This window comes from Mesocricetus auratus, unplaced genomic scaffold (genome assembly GCF_017639785.1).
Source record: "Mesocricetus auratus isolate SY011 unplaced genomic scaffold, BCM_Maur_2.0 Super-Scaffold_4256, whole genome shotgun sequence".
In the NCBI taxonomy this organism is placed as follows: Eukaryota; Metazoa; Chordata; class Mammalia; order Rodentia; family Cricetidae; genus Mesocricetus; species Mesocricetus auratus.
The window spans coordinates 67,893,590-67,905,910 of NW_024429182.1; the positions used below are offsets into that span (position 1 = coordinate 67,893,590).

A 12,321-nucleotide genomic window follows, 5' to 3' on the forward strand; every position below is an offset into this window, starting at 1 on the left:
GGATTCTTTATATTTCTTTAAGACATAAGCGCTGGGGTGAGGGACACCAGGTGACTCCACCTCACTGCTCCTGACTTAGTGACGGGAGCCACTCTTCTCCTCCACCGTGCTTTCTCCTGCTATACCTTTTCCTCGGCTGGCTTCTCCAGGCACCCAAACCAGAAAGGACTCTTTTGCAACATCAGCACCCACACTTTGCACAGTCTCATCCAGAAGCCTAGTAAACCGGTGAACACCACCCACCTTCCTGGAGGCACGAAGTAGCTACACCCTCCCAGGTGGGGGGGGGGGGGGGTTAGGGAGGCTCTCATGCAAGTTGATAGACCCAGATGGGACTAGGGTTGTAGTCTGGGACTCTACCTCAATGGCTGCTTCCTGCTAGTTCTCCTTCAGGACACTTTTACAAGAGAAGCTCAAATCTCAATCCTAGATCCCAGCAGGAGGCACTGGGCACTGATTCCCCAGTACTTACAGCACTGTTATCTTAGGGGGGGCTCTACCACCTTCCCCCACATGTATGTCAAAAGGTCAACATCATCTGCTCTACATAGGGAAAGGCTAGGTGTGCACTCATGCTGGTGCAATGGGTGACTGACACTTTAAAGTCAGGGAGGGCATGTAAACACTGCCCAGTGATAGGTAAAGAGTGAGCAGAAGGCGAGGAGGAGGGGCTAGGCAGATGGCATCTTTAAGGCCACAGTTGACTGCCTGTGTGGGCATAGTCCCCCTAGTTCTACCTGGCTGCCTCAGGGATTTCTGTGGGTCTGAGCATCCTTGGTACGATGGCTCAGTTGAGTTTGGGCCACTAAAGGGGGTGGTCACTGAGCTGCTAGAACAAGACAAGTTAAAATGGACTAAAATGGGGTCTTCGAACTGGTCAAGAGCCCATCCAGTAAAGGCTAGAAGCCCCCACAAGGACTCCCAAAGGAAGCTCATGAGATGGAAGCAGGGGTGTTCACACCACAGTTGGGTACTAGATCTCCCAGAGCAGTAGAAGCACCCAGAGTGAACAGCTCTAGAGGCCCGGGGACCCCTTTACCCCTCGGTTGGGGTGGCTTTGGAAAAGAGATAAAGCTCACCTACCTTTTCACCTCCTCCTCCCCGGCTCCACTTCCAGTTTCCCGGGCAAGGGGAGGTGGGTGCTCCAGGGTTCACCCGCCCCTGTGGTCTTTGACTCTGGCCTGCCAAGGGAATGTCCCCCCCTTAGAAATGAACACCAGAGGCAGGGGTGCAGTTTATAGGTCTTGCTGTTGTTTGATGTACACACATCCACTCTATTTACTACCAAATAAAAGAAATACATCTGTGTTGCCAACCTAAACAGTTCACAGGCTGGCTCTGAGCTCTCCCAGGGCCTGAAGGCACTCAGAGAACTGTGGAGACTCCATATAGTATTGGCACATAGGAGTGAGAGGGTCCCTGGTCATCGTGTAGTTTGACCAGGTGGCTTGTGACAAAACTACAGGATCAACCTGCCCCATGGGAATTTTTTTTGGTGGGAAAAAGTAGGGAGTATAGACACCCTGCTCCCTGCCCATCCATACTATCTGTATTTAGCTCACTTTAGCCAGGAACCATTGAGAAGACCAGCCACCTAGGGTCACTTTAAACAAAGTCCATGACTGCACATTTGCCTGAGCTATCGGAGTGTTGCTAAAAAATTTGCAAGTGGGTGTGTTAGGAAGTACTTGTATCTGCAGAGGGATATAAACCAGAGGCATCCTGTGTGGTGTGCCAGGTGAGTGTATGCTGTGCTTGCACTTGTCCGTCTATTTGGAGGCCACGGTGGAAGGTGAGATCATTTTCATTGGCCAGAGCATTGACTGGCGTGAAGCTGGGGCTCAGAAGTGTAGACAGACAGAAAGCTAGGTTCCCCAACCGAAGGTGATGAAAGGATGAAATGAGGAGTGTCCACTCAGCATCCTGGAACAGGAGACCCTGACTGGCCTGACTAGCCAGAGGAATTTCAGGATGCCTCGTTACTTCCCCCAAAATGTCTTCTTTAGTGATTGGTTCCTGGAGCTCTTGGGAATCTTTGTAAAAGGAAGATGGGCAGAGGATAAGACAGCAACCAGCTCTGCAGTCCTGTACTGGGTTTCTTCTGACAGGAAGGTCTCAGAAAGACCCAATGTGCCCCACTCACAAAAGCTCCAGTATTCCATTTGTCATAGACTCCCCTCTATGAACACTGAGAAAACCAGAAGGACCCCCACCGAACTGAAGATAATGTTGAAGCTCTTCCTCCAGGGCTAAACTGTGGCCCCGGGGTGAGGAACACCAGCCCAGAGCAGCAAAACTCCCATGCAGGAGGAAAAGTGAGGCCAAGGGGATCAGACAAAAGACAAACTGTGCTTGTGGAAAACCAGTTATGTCTTGACTTTCAAAAGACTGGGTCAGTCAAGAACCGCTTTCTAGAATCCAAACAAATAAAGAAGTATTTTCTTGGAGTTTGATAACATCATGCTCTGGCTGTAAAATCTGAGGACATGTTTGCTATTGCAACATTATTTTTAATGAGCTGTTACTGGCCTGTCCCGCAGTTAGTATTGCCAACAGTAAAAGGCATCACTCTGTTTGCAGGTAACACAAGGAACAACATATTTTGACCCCGATATTCTGTTTATTTTTCATTTACGACACATGCCCTCGTTTTTATTCCAAACCAGAGGAAAATAAAGGCAAATCTATCTTCACTGGGGTCCAAGCTAAAATTTTGCCACAAATACGCACACTGGTTTATTTGGGGCCAGTTTTCCATCAACAGAAAATGTTAGCCATGTTTCAGCCACAGTCGAATCAATTGTGTCTATTGAGTTGGAGGAGCTTGGCAACACAGCAGGAGAAAAGAGAGCGAGGACAGGCGCTCCCCAGTGGTTGTGTCCTGCTTGTAGCAATGCTGGCTGGAGTCTTCTCTGCCTTGCTGACTCCCCAGTTCCAAACAGACACTGCCAGGAATGTGATCAGCACGGACACACACCCACAGACACAGACACACACGCACACACACACACACACACACCCCACACAGAACTCGAAGGTAGGCAGCCATGCCAAGTTGGCAAGGAATACCTGGACACCTTGAAGACCATATTTTCTAAGGGTTTTGGAATGCCTTTGCCTCTGGTGCTGAGGGCCAAGCGTGCAGGGGCCTAAGGAAAGCACAGGCATCCAAGCATTGGCCGGACAGGTGGGTCCAGACAGGCTACCTATATGGTAGCTTTGGGCACTGATGGACACAGAAAGCCTGGCTGGCACGATGTAGTAACCTGCAATAGTGCCTTCTCAGTCACGGGCATAGCTGTGATGTCTTGTGCACTGGGTAGCTGAAATTCTCCCAGCTCAGCTGAAACCTCTCTGTCCAGTCCTAGAAGTAGCCCTGTCTCCAGCCCAAGGACTGCTAGGTTTAACAATCTACCTTCAGACTCAGCTGAACTCTAAGCTTTGTGCTTCTTTCCTCCAACAAACCAGGTGGCCATTGGGGCCATTACAATCTTATTGAGACCTTTTAGGGATGCCCGGCCCAGAAGCTCTTGAAGGAATCCTGGCTTGGGGAAAGCAAGCCAGCTTCAGCCTTTCCCTGAGAAATACCATCTGTCTTTAAGCTCGGGCTGTCATTTTGCTCAATTCTGCAAGCTAGATAAACCTTCAAACCCTTCCCATCCCTCAATTTTCCTTGTTCTGACGAGGGCCTTTTAAGCAGTAGAAGATACCAGGAAAGAACATTCTTGGTCCTGAACAAAGCCGCCTCTGTCTTCTCTGCCTGCTGGATTCTAGGGGCCTGAGTCCAGGTCAGACTTAGAAAGCACAGAGGCAGTCAGAGGCAAGGCAAAGAGAGTTTCCCTGGACACCTGCTCCTTGGGGGTGGGGGCACCATCCAAAGTTACACACTCTGGCAACATGAAAGGCTTAGTTTTTTCCTTTTTAATTAATTCGATTCCACAACAACATTAAGTGTAACAATATTTTGTGGAGATTTTTTTTCTTCTCTTTTCTTAAAAAGGGGTGGAACTCTAGCAGAGGACAGGGAGGGAAGAGGAAACAGACTACTCCTAACGACAGAACAACAGGTGTAGCCAAAAGGAAAACAGAGCCAGAGGCCCTGTAGAGTTGAGGGTAAATTTTACAAGAAAACTGTACATTTATCAAATAAGTTAAGATTCTCCTATGTTGATTGTCCTTCACTTAAAGCGCTCCACTCTGCCTGGCTTCCTCCTCTGAGCATTGCTACCCCACCTTACTTTTTTCCTCCCCCCTCTCTCCTGCTTAATCTCTCCTCTACATTAACGGTTATGCTGTGACGTGGTGGTCCTTATCCCCACGGAGGAAGGGGCAGGGCTCTAGGGACATTTTGTACAATATTGCACAGGTCAAAGCACAGTAGTTGTTGTACAGTAAAACTGGGAGAGGATAAGATGTATTTTTTTTACAAAAAAAGAAATTGAAACAAATCTCTCAAACAGGTATAACACAGTAGTGATAGTGATGTTAAATGACAATTTTCGGGCCAGTGATTTACCACTAAATAAATGCTAGTGATAAATAAGATCACTGCAACCCAACCAGATGCGGAGCTGTTCCAATTTTTAAAGGTCTGATTTGGGGCTTTTGTCCTTTCCCTCTAAACATTTTGGTTAGGGAATTCCTTAGTCACCAACTGAGACAAATGACATTAACTGCTACAGATCGGCTGCTTAGCTAAGTGTAGGGATTCTACCAGAGGTTACTTAGATTTTTGAAAAATGGGTGTGTGGGGAGGGGAGGAGAACCACACCCATAAATCCAGAAATAAATATCAATTCAAAATCTGAATTCTCTCTCTCTCTGGATTTTGAAAATAGTTCTATAAAAAATGAATAAACTAAAGGGAGTTGGGTTTTGCGCTTATTTTCCTTCTGTAAAAATAATTCCCCCCTCTGAAAAAAAGCCACAGCGCAACGGAAATTTAAGGGGAGGTTTGCACATTTATCAAAAACTTTCAATTGGAAGTTTGACTTGGGAGTTTTGTAGCCCTACCATCCCGTTTTTCTTGCAATGGTAAGCAAAACCAAAAATAAGAGGAGAAGCGCCTCAAATTCATAGGAATGAATTGCACGAAAATGCATTGCAAATACTTACAAAATGCTATTGGGGGTGAGAGGCAAGGCAGTGAGCCCGAGCCCTGGTTCCCAAGGCCACTGGCCACAGCTTGGCGCCCTTGGCCCAGCCCAGTCTCCTCCTGGGTCCCCGAAAGGCGGCTGGGTGCTCACTCTCTCTCCCCTCTCGATCTCACACCGGCCGTAGTAGCGGCACGGAGGAGACCACAGGGTGCGAGTAGTAGACTGGGTGCGGGAAGGTGAGCAGCGGCTGGCTGACCGGCACCGGGGCCCCCGCGGCCGCCGCCGCACCGTCGGCGGCAGAGTTCTCGTGGTAAAGGATCGGCACGCGCACGATGCGCTGCGCCGCGGCGTGGCTCAGGTTGGCGGCTTCCAGCTCGGCCGCCAGCTGTCGCTTCCACTTGTTGCGACGATTCTGGAACCAGATCTTGACCTGCGTCTCGGTGAGGTGAAGCGACGCAGCCAGGCCAGCACGCTCCGAGCTGCTCAGATAGCGTTTCATGTCGAAGGTGGATTCGAGTTGGAAGACCTGGCTGCGGGAGAAGACGGTGCGCGTCTTCTTTTTGCGGCACGCGGGCTTCTTCTCCGGACTCTCGGCGCCCGCTTTCCAGTCCTCTGAGCCCGGAGTAGCCGCAGTCGCCCCTACAGTCGTCCCAGCCGTGCCCGGCACCGCCTCGCCTTCTTTTTTGCCTTCCTCTGAGTCGCTCTCCTCCAGAATGATCTCGTCCGGGCTCTTGGAGTCCAGTTCCTTGTGATCTGGGTCAGCCTTGAGCAGAGGCTCCGGAGAGTCGCGGTCGGTGCCGGACGCAGGGGAGGAGTCTCGCAGGAGGGCCTTCTCCGAGGCTGCAGAGGCAGACAAACAGATGCACACTCAAGCACAGCAACACAATCTTGAGAGGGAAGGGAGTCTGGGGGCAGCAGGCGCAACCCACGCGTTGGCCTTTCCGCTCCTGGTCCTGGGGCCTCAGCTTTCCTGAGGTCCTCCTCTGCCCCCGTTGGCTGCAGTGGGGCGCCAAGACCTAGGATTCCCTTGCCTCCTAAGGACCAGCGAGCCGATGATGGCAGCAGGGCCGCACCTTTTACCCCACGTATCCCGTGCCAGGGGCCAACGGAAAAATTATCTGTGCTTAGGGTTCATCCCTGCCTTCCAGGCCTAGTCCCCTGCTCAGGTCATCCCTAGCCACCCATTCCTGCTAGAGGACACTTTTCCCGGGAAGCGCAGCGCTGGGGGCCTCCTATTCCTTCTCTTTTCTCAGCAAGTGGGATTGGAATCCTGGGCCTCGTAACCAACCACACAGGAAAGATGAGGACTAGAGACCGGAGGAAGTTGAACATAACTCGGCTTTGCAGGTGTCAGGACATCCCATAACTGTAGTGACCAGCTCAGGGCGGGGATAGGACCAGCCCGTAGGGAGGGAGGGGAGAGCGAAAGTTCAAAGGGAGGTCGGTACCTTCTGGTCGCGGGAGGTGGCCGCCGGCGGGGGTCAAAGTGTAGGGGTACCACCAGGCCGGGGAGCGCTCCAGGTAGTGCGCTGGCAGGGCAAACCTCTGCGCTGGGATCTCAAAGCGGGGGAAAGCCAGGTCGCCCACCTGCGAGAGCGCGAAGCCTGCGGCGCCCTCCAGGGCACCCTTGGCTGCGGCGGCGGCAGCGGCGGCCGCGGCGGCGGCGGCCGAGGCCGGCGCGAAGAGCGTTCGTGGGGGCGGCTGAGGTTTCGGGGGCGGCCGGTGGTGGTCTCCGTTGAGCAGGTTCCTGATGGAGAACGGGGATTCCTTGGGCGCGGGAGGCTGGGGTGGCGGCTGCGGGGGCGGCGCGCTGGCAGTGCCCGAGGCGTCCGGCCCGGGCTCCGGCATGGTCCCCAGTCCTCCGGGTCCCACGGAGGGAGGGAGCGGGACAGGCGGGCGGCGGGGCGAGCAGGCTAGGGGCCGGAAATCAGACCATAAACGGAACTCAACTACAGGGCTCAAAGTCGGGGGCCGCCCCGGGCGCGAATCGAGCCGCGGGAGGGCGGGGTGGGGACCCGGCCGGGGCGGGCTCGCATGGGGGAGGGGTCCAGTGGGGGCGGGGAGCGGCCCTGCCTCTGCGCGCAGGGAGCGAGGGGGCCGGGTAGAAGCTGCGGTTCCCCGGGAGGAGGCTGCGAGAGCGGTCCCGGGCTCGGGATGCGTCAATCCGGCGCCGGATGCTAATGATGAAATCAAAATGTCATCCAAGTTAAATGCGGGGAGTATACGGCGATTGGGCGCGTACAATGGCAAATGGGATTAGGCCGGCCAAGGCGCAGCCGAGCCCGGGCCCCGCAGCCGCCTCTGCCACAGCCCCCCTCCTCTTCTTCCCTCGGATTTTGGCGCTTTGGCTTCGGGCTATGAGAGCCCGCCTGTTATTGGCTTTATATAGTCCAATTAGGCAGCAAATGAGGACAAACCTATTAGCACAAAAGGATATTGGCTCTCGCTAAAGAGGCACTCGGAGAGCTCCCACCAAAGCGGGAGGCGCACGAGGGACCCGGAGAAGGAGACGCCCCCGGCGGACTGGAGCTCACAGACCCACAAGAGTCTGGAGCCAGCACCTCCCTCTACCCCCTGCGGCTCGGCCTCGAGCTTGCTGCTGCTCGGTCGGGAGGGGGAGGGGCAGGCCAGGCTGGCCCGAGTCACCTCGGGGTTACAAGCGCCGGGCTAACCACCGCTCTCCCACCCCCTCCCGGCATGGCAGGGCCAGCTGTCCCCACACGGCTGGAAAGCCTCGGTCGTGCGGGCCCAAGAAGTAGGGCACCACCTCGGCTGGGGACGAAGTCAGTGCTCTCTTTCCCCAAAACCTGCTAAGCAGGGCGAAGGCAAGAAGAGGGGAATTAGAGTTCCCTACCCACCGTCTAGTGGGCAGGAAGAGAGTTCTTGTGTCTGCGGCCTCAGGAATCCGGGTAGCCTTGACCTTTGGCCCTGAGAAGCGAAGAGCCAGTCCGAATCTGCCGAGAGCGCAGGGCCCTCCGACGCTCGCGCTTCCCTTTCATGAGACTGTCGGGGTAGCGATGTTCCCGCACCGACGACTGCACTCCTCTCTTTTCTTTTTTTATTCCACTCTTTTCTGAATGACAGTGTCCACGGGTCAAGGACCGACTCCAAACCTGCGGTCCGAGACAGCACTTCCCCAAGAAGTTTCCCGGTGCCGTTTACGAGCTACCTAATGCTTTAATACAGTCTGAGAATCGAAGGCGCAGCGGAATACCTTTCTCGGTTGTGACAGTGGTAGCGACACCTGCAGCACGTCCCGTGGGCCTCCCACTCTCTGGAGAACCAAGGCGGGCCTCTGAGGAATAGCTGGACTCCATCCACCTTAACAGCTCCTGAGCCGAGCAAGAAAGGAAACCCAAGAGACAAGCAGTTCAATTGTAGATTTCAGCGACAAATAAAACAGAACTGTTGGCGGGGTCCCTTCCCTGGGGATAGCTCCTTGTCCCGAGAAAGATGACAGTCTGTCCTCAGCCCCGGAGAAGCTCTCTTCACACCTGAGCTCGCTCCGCCCCACCCCTATCTTTTTCTTTCGGTAGAGCCTTGTCTTATTCAAGCAGACCCGACCGTTTTTGGGTCCCCAAATGAGAAGTAGGTTTATTTTATTTTTCAGTCCTAGGGCTCCTGAGCCTCCTGCACCAAATCTTGACGGTTGTGTTTAAAGTTTTGACATTCACCCACAGTAACGAACCCTACATTTGCCTTGTAAGTAGCGCTTCCATAAATGGTTACTATTATTCCTCTGAGTTTGTACAAAGCTTTACTGGAACGCACAAGGGCATATCGTCTAAAATCTGAGTCGGAGCCAATCACAGCTCGGAGGCTCAAACAGGGTGGGTAATATGCTTGGGTTTTATAGAGAAAAGGTGTCCAGAGAGGAGACCATACCTAAGGCACCCAACCAGTGTTGGACAACTAGAGGTCACCCTCCCACCCACCCCCGGGGAGAAATCGTTCTCTGCGCATAGGTGACGTGAGTTCGATGCGTATTACTTGTGCACAGCAAACCTAGTGGCCCAGTAGGCTGAGGAGGCATCCTCCATGGGTGTGCATGGGTCTGGTGGGGAGATGTGTGCACACTCGCAAAAGTTCTGCCGTAGGGAGGCTACTTTAAACTAGGGAAGAGAGGAAACACTTCCCCATTTCTGCGAGGCCGTGTGTTCAATCACCGCCACCATCACTGTATCTCAAAAAACAAAACAACAGCTAATAGACACTCGCGAGCCCGCAGGCACGGAAGACGTTCTGTCCCAGGAAGTGGCTTCCGGCTGATTACAACTCTGGACCTAAATGTACCGACCTAAGAGGTCGGGTCTCAGGCCGGATCCAAGCATATGTGTCCCTTTCCTAAAGGGCGCTAGAGTGTGTAAGAAAGTGTGAGTTCACGAGAGGCAGGGTCCCGTTATTCAGTTTCAGCATTCCCAGCTGGACTTCAACAGTAGAAAGCATACAGTTGATCTTTCCTTTCTAGTTCGAAAAAGATAGCGTCTTGGCAATGGGTGCCTGGACAGCAATTCATTCGCTCTCTGCCGAGGCGGAATCCCTACACTTGCCAGCACCATGATGCCATACAAAGTCAGGCAAATAGCGACCTCTATGGGGTATCCTCGAGTCTACAGGAGAGGCTGAAGAAAACACAGAATCTATGCAAAGTATTTAAAAGCATACTTTTACCCTTGGAAAACAGGCACTTCTAATTTTTTTTATCTGAGTTAAGGAAGAAACCAAGGACGAAATCACCTGATGGTCTTTGAAGATCTTTATATAGCCACCTCTGCAAGAGATCTCTCCTGCCTATCATTCTCCTGGCTTTCTGTCTGCTTTTAAAGCCCCCTTTACGTTTTTTCCCTTGCAGCTTTTTCTCTACATGAGGATCCTGAATGAGCTTCAGGATGCACGCTGCATAAGGCAAGGGTCTGCCTTATTATCTTTTGAGAACACAGTGCACAGTTGGCCAGTGAGTGGATATCTTAGTAAAGGCTTGTGTTAATGCCTAAATTCATGAATTAGGTGAGTGGGTAAGCGAGTGCACGAATGAATAGATGGGTGGTGGGTGGGCTCACAATTCCCACTGCAGAGCATTGATCTGCTTGATAACAACACTTTAGGTACCCTGGCAACATCCCTGAAATACTCATCCCAAGGCAGTTTTTGCAGTGTTTATTGAGAATCTAGGTTGTTGGGGTTTTGGCATAGGGTTTTGCCCTGCAACCCAGGCTTCCCTGAAAGTCATATGTAGTCTCCCTAATGATGGAACTACAAGCATAAGAAATCACGCTCAGATAATCTGAGGTCTTTTGATGATACATTTTGCAAACCCTAAAGGATTTCCCAGGAACAGGGCTGCTGAAGAATGCGTCATAGAGGGTTTATGGCACATGGACTGTGTAGAATCAGATCGCCATACCACTCCCTATTGGGACAAGTGTCCAAGTGGGCAAAGGACCTGGAGAACACTAAGGATCAACACCAAACTTTTACACAAAGAATGAGGCAACTTGGCAAAGGGATGCTTAGGACCACCCTCACACCCACCGCACACAAAACTCATATATGCATTTATATACACTCAAGTTGGTACACGGATTGCTCTCCAAGGGAGGGGAGTATTTATATGTTCTTTGGGACCTCACCTAAAGCAGAGGTCTTCCTTCTGCAGCCAGAATGGATGAGTCCTCCTTAGATGCAGTGCTAACACATACAGAAAGAATGGGAACCAGCTAAACTTTTAGCCAAAACTGCAAGACCCCTACTGACTGCCCTAATAACTAAGAGCTACAGTTTGCCCTGTTCCTGGTGGTTACATTTTATCACCTAACTGTCCTGAATTCTGTTTTTTTTTTGAAGGCAGAATAGACTAAAGTCTGAAGCTGTGTTCTCCACAGAAACTCTGACCCTTCTCCTGGGAAGCCCTTGTCCACCTTTTTCCATGCTACTGGTAATACTACCAGAGACCCCTGCTAATCAATGTGACCTTGAGTAATATACAAGCCCTAGGGATGGACTATAGCCATGTTGTCCTTGATGACAAATACATCTTGAGTCACATAAAAGAATGAATTACGCAATTTCTAATAGGAAAAAATTGTTATGCAAAGCTAATCTTAGACATCAGTCATTGTTTGGGGCACGGCGTACTGGCCACTATCCCAGGGTGGGGTAGGCAGTGCTTTATTCCTGCTTGAAAAATGAAGAAACTGAAGCACAAGATTATAAGACAGAAGTAAATGGATCTCACATGGAAACACAGCCTCAAAACACTGCCATGAAGACACTTGGGACATATAGTGAGTGCTGGCTATGGTTGTGGTCGATCCTCACTCACTCTTCTCTTGAAAATGATTTGTTTGTTTGTTGTTTATTATGAGACAGGGGCTCACTGTGCAGTTCTGGATGGCCTGAAACTCGAAGAGATCCACTTGCCTCTGCCTCCCAAGTGCTGAGATTAAAGATGAGTACACAGACTACACTGCTCTTGCCAGTTTCTCTGAGAAAGCTAGAATTTCTAACTGGTAGGTCTTCTACATTCTCTCACTCCTCCCATTTCTAGATTCTTCCACACACGGTTACACACAGGTTGCTTTCTGCCATCAGAGGTCTTTTTAAATAAGATTTATTTATTTTATTTTTATGTGTACGAGTGTTTTGCCTACATGTATGTCTGTCTACCACATGTGTTGCTTGTGTCCATGGAGGCCAGATGCAGGCATTAGATACCCCTGGAACTGGAGTTACAAATGGCTATGTCAGCTGCTACATGGGTGCTGGGAGCTGAACTCAGGACCTCTGAAAGAGCAGCTAGGGCTCTTAACTGCTGAGCCGTCTCTCCAGCCCTTCTTTAGGGTTCTTTTTTCTTTCTTTCTTTCTTTTTTGAGACAGGGTTACTCTTTGTAACAGCTCTGATTGTCCTGGAACTAGCTCTAAAGACCAGACTAGCCTGGAACTCACAGAGATCCGCCTGCCTTTGCCTCCCAAGTGTTGGGATCAAAGGCGTGTGCCACCACTGCCCGGATCTCTTTAGATTTCTTATGAGGGGGAAAGGACTTCAAAGGTTTGTGTTTTTCTCCATGGAACTTGTCTGTCTAAACATGTCTCAGGGCTGGCGAGATGGCTCTACAGGTAAAGGAACTTTCCACCAGGTCTAGTGACCTAAGTTCAATCCCTGTGAGCTAGGTGACAGAAGGCAAGACCAGATCAAGTTGTCTTCAGACCTCTACACATGCCATAG

At 51.4% G+C, this 12,321-nt stretch overlaps 1 protein-coding gene across 1 annotated transcript; it reads right to left on the minus strand.

Moving 5' to 3' along the window:
• Positions 1-3,906: 3,906 nt before the first annotated feature.
• Positions 3,907-6,972, minus strand: Hmx3 (H6 family homeobox 3). The gene is made up of 2 exons (XM_005064294.4): positions 6,545-6,972; positions 3,907-5,936 (listed from the first exon to the last, which is right to left on the minus strand). The coding sequence occupies exons 1-2, from the start codon at positions 6,942-6,944 to the stop codon at positions 5,266-5,268; spliced, it is 1,071 nt and encodes a 356-aa protein (XP_005064351.1). The 5' UTR covers positions 6,945-6,972; the 3' UTR covers positions 3,907-5,265.
• Positions 6,973-12,321: the final 5,349 nt, after the last annotated feature.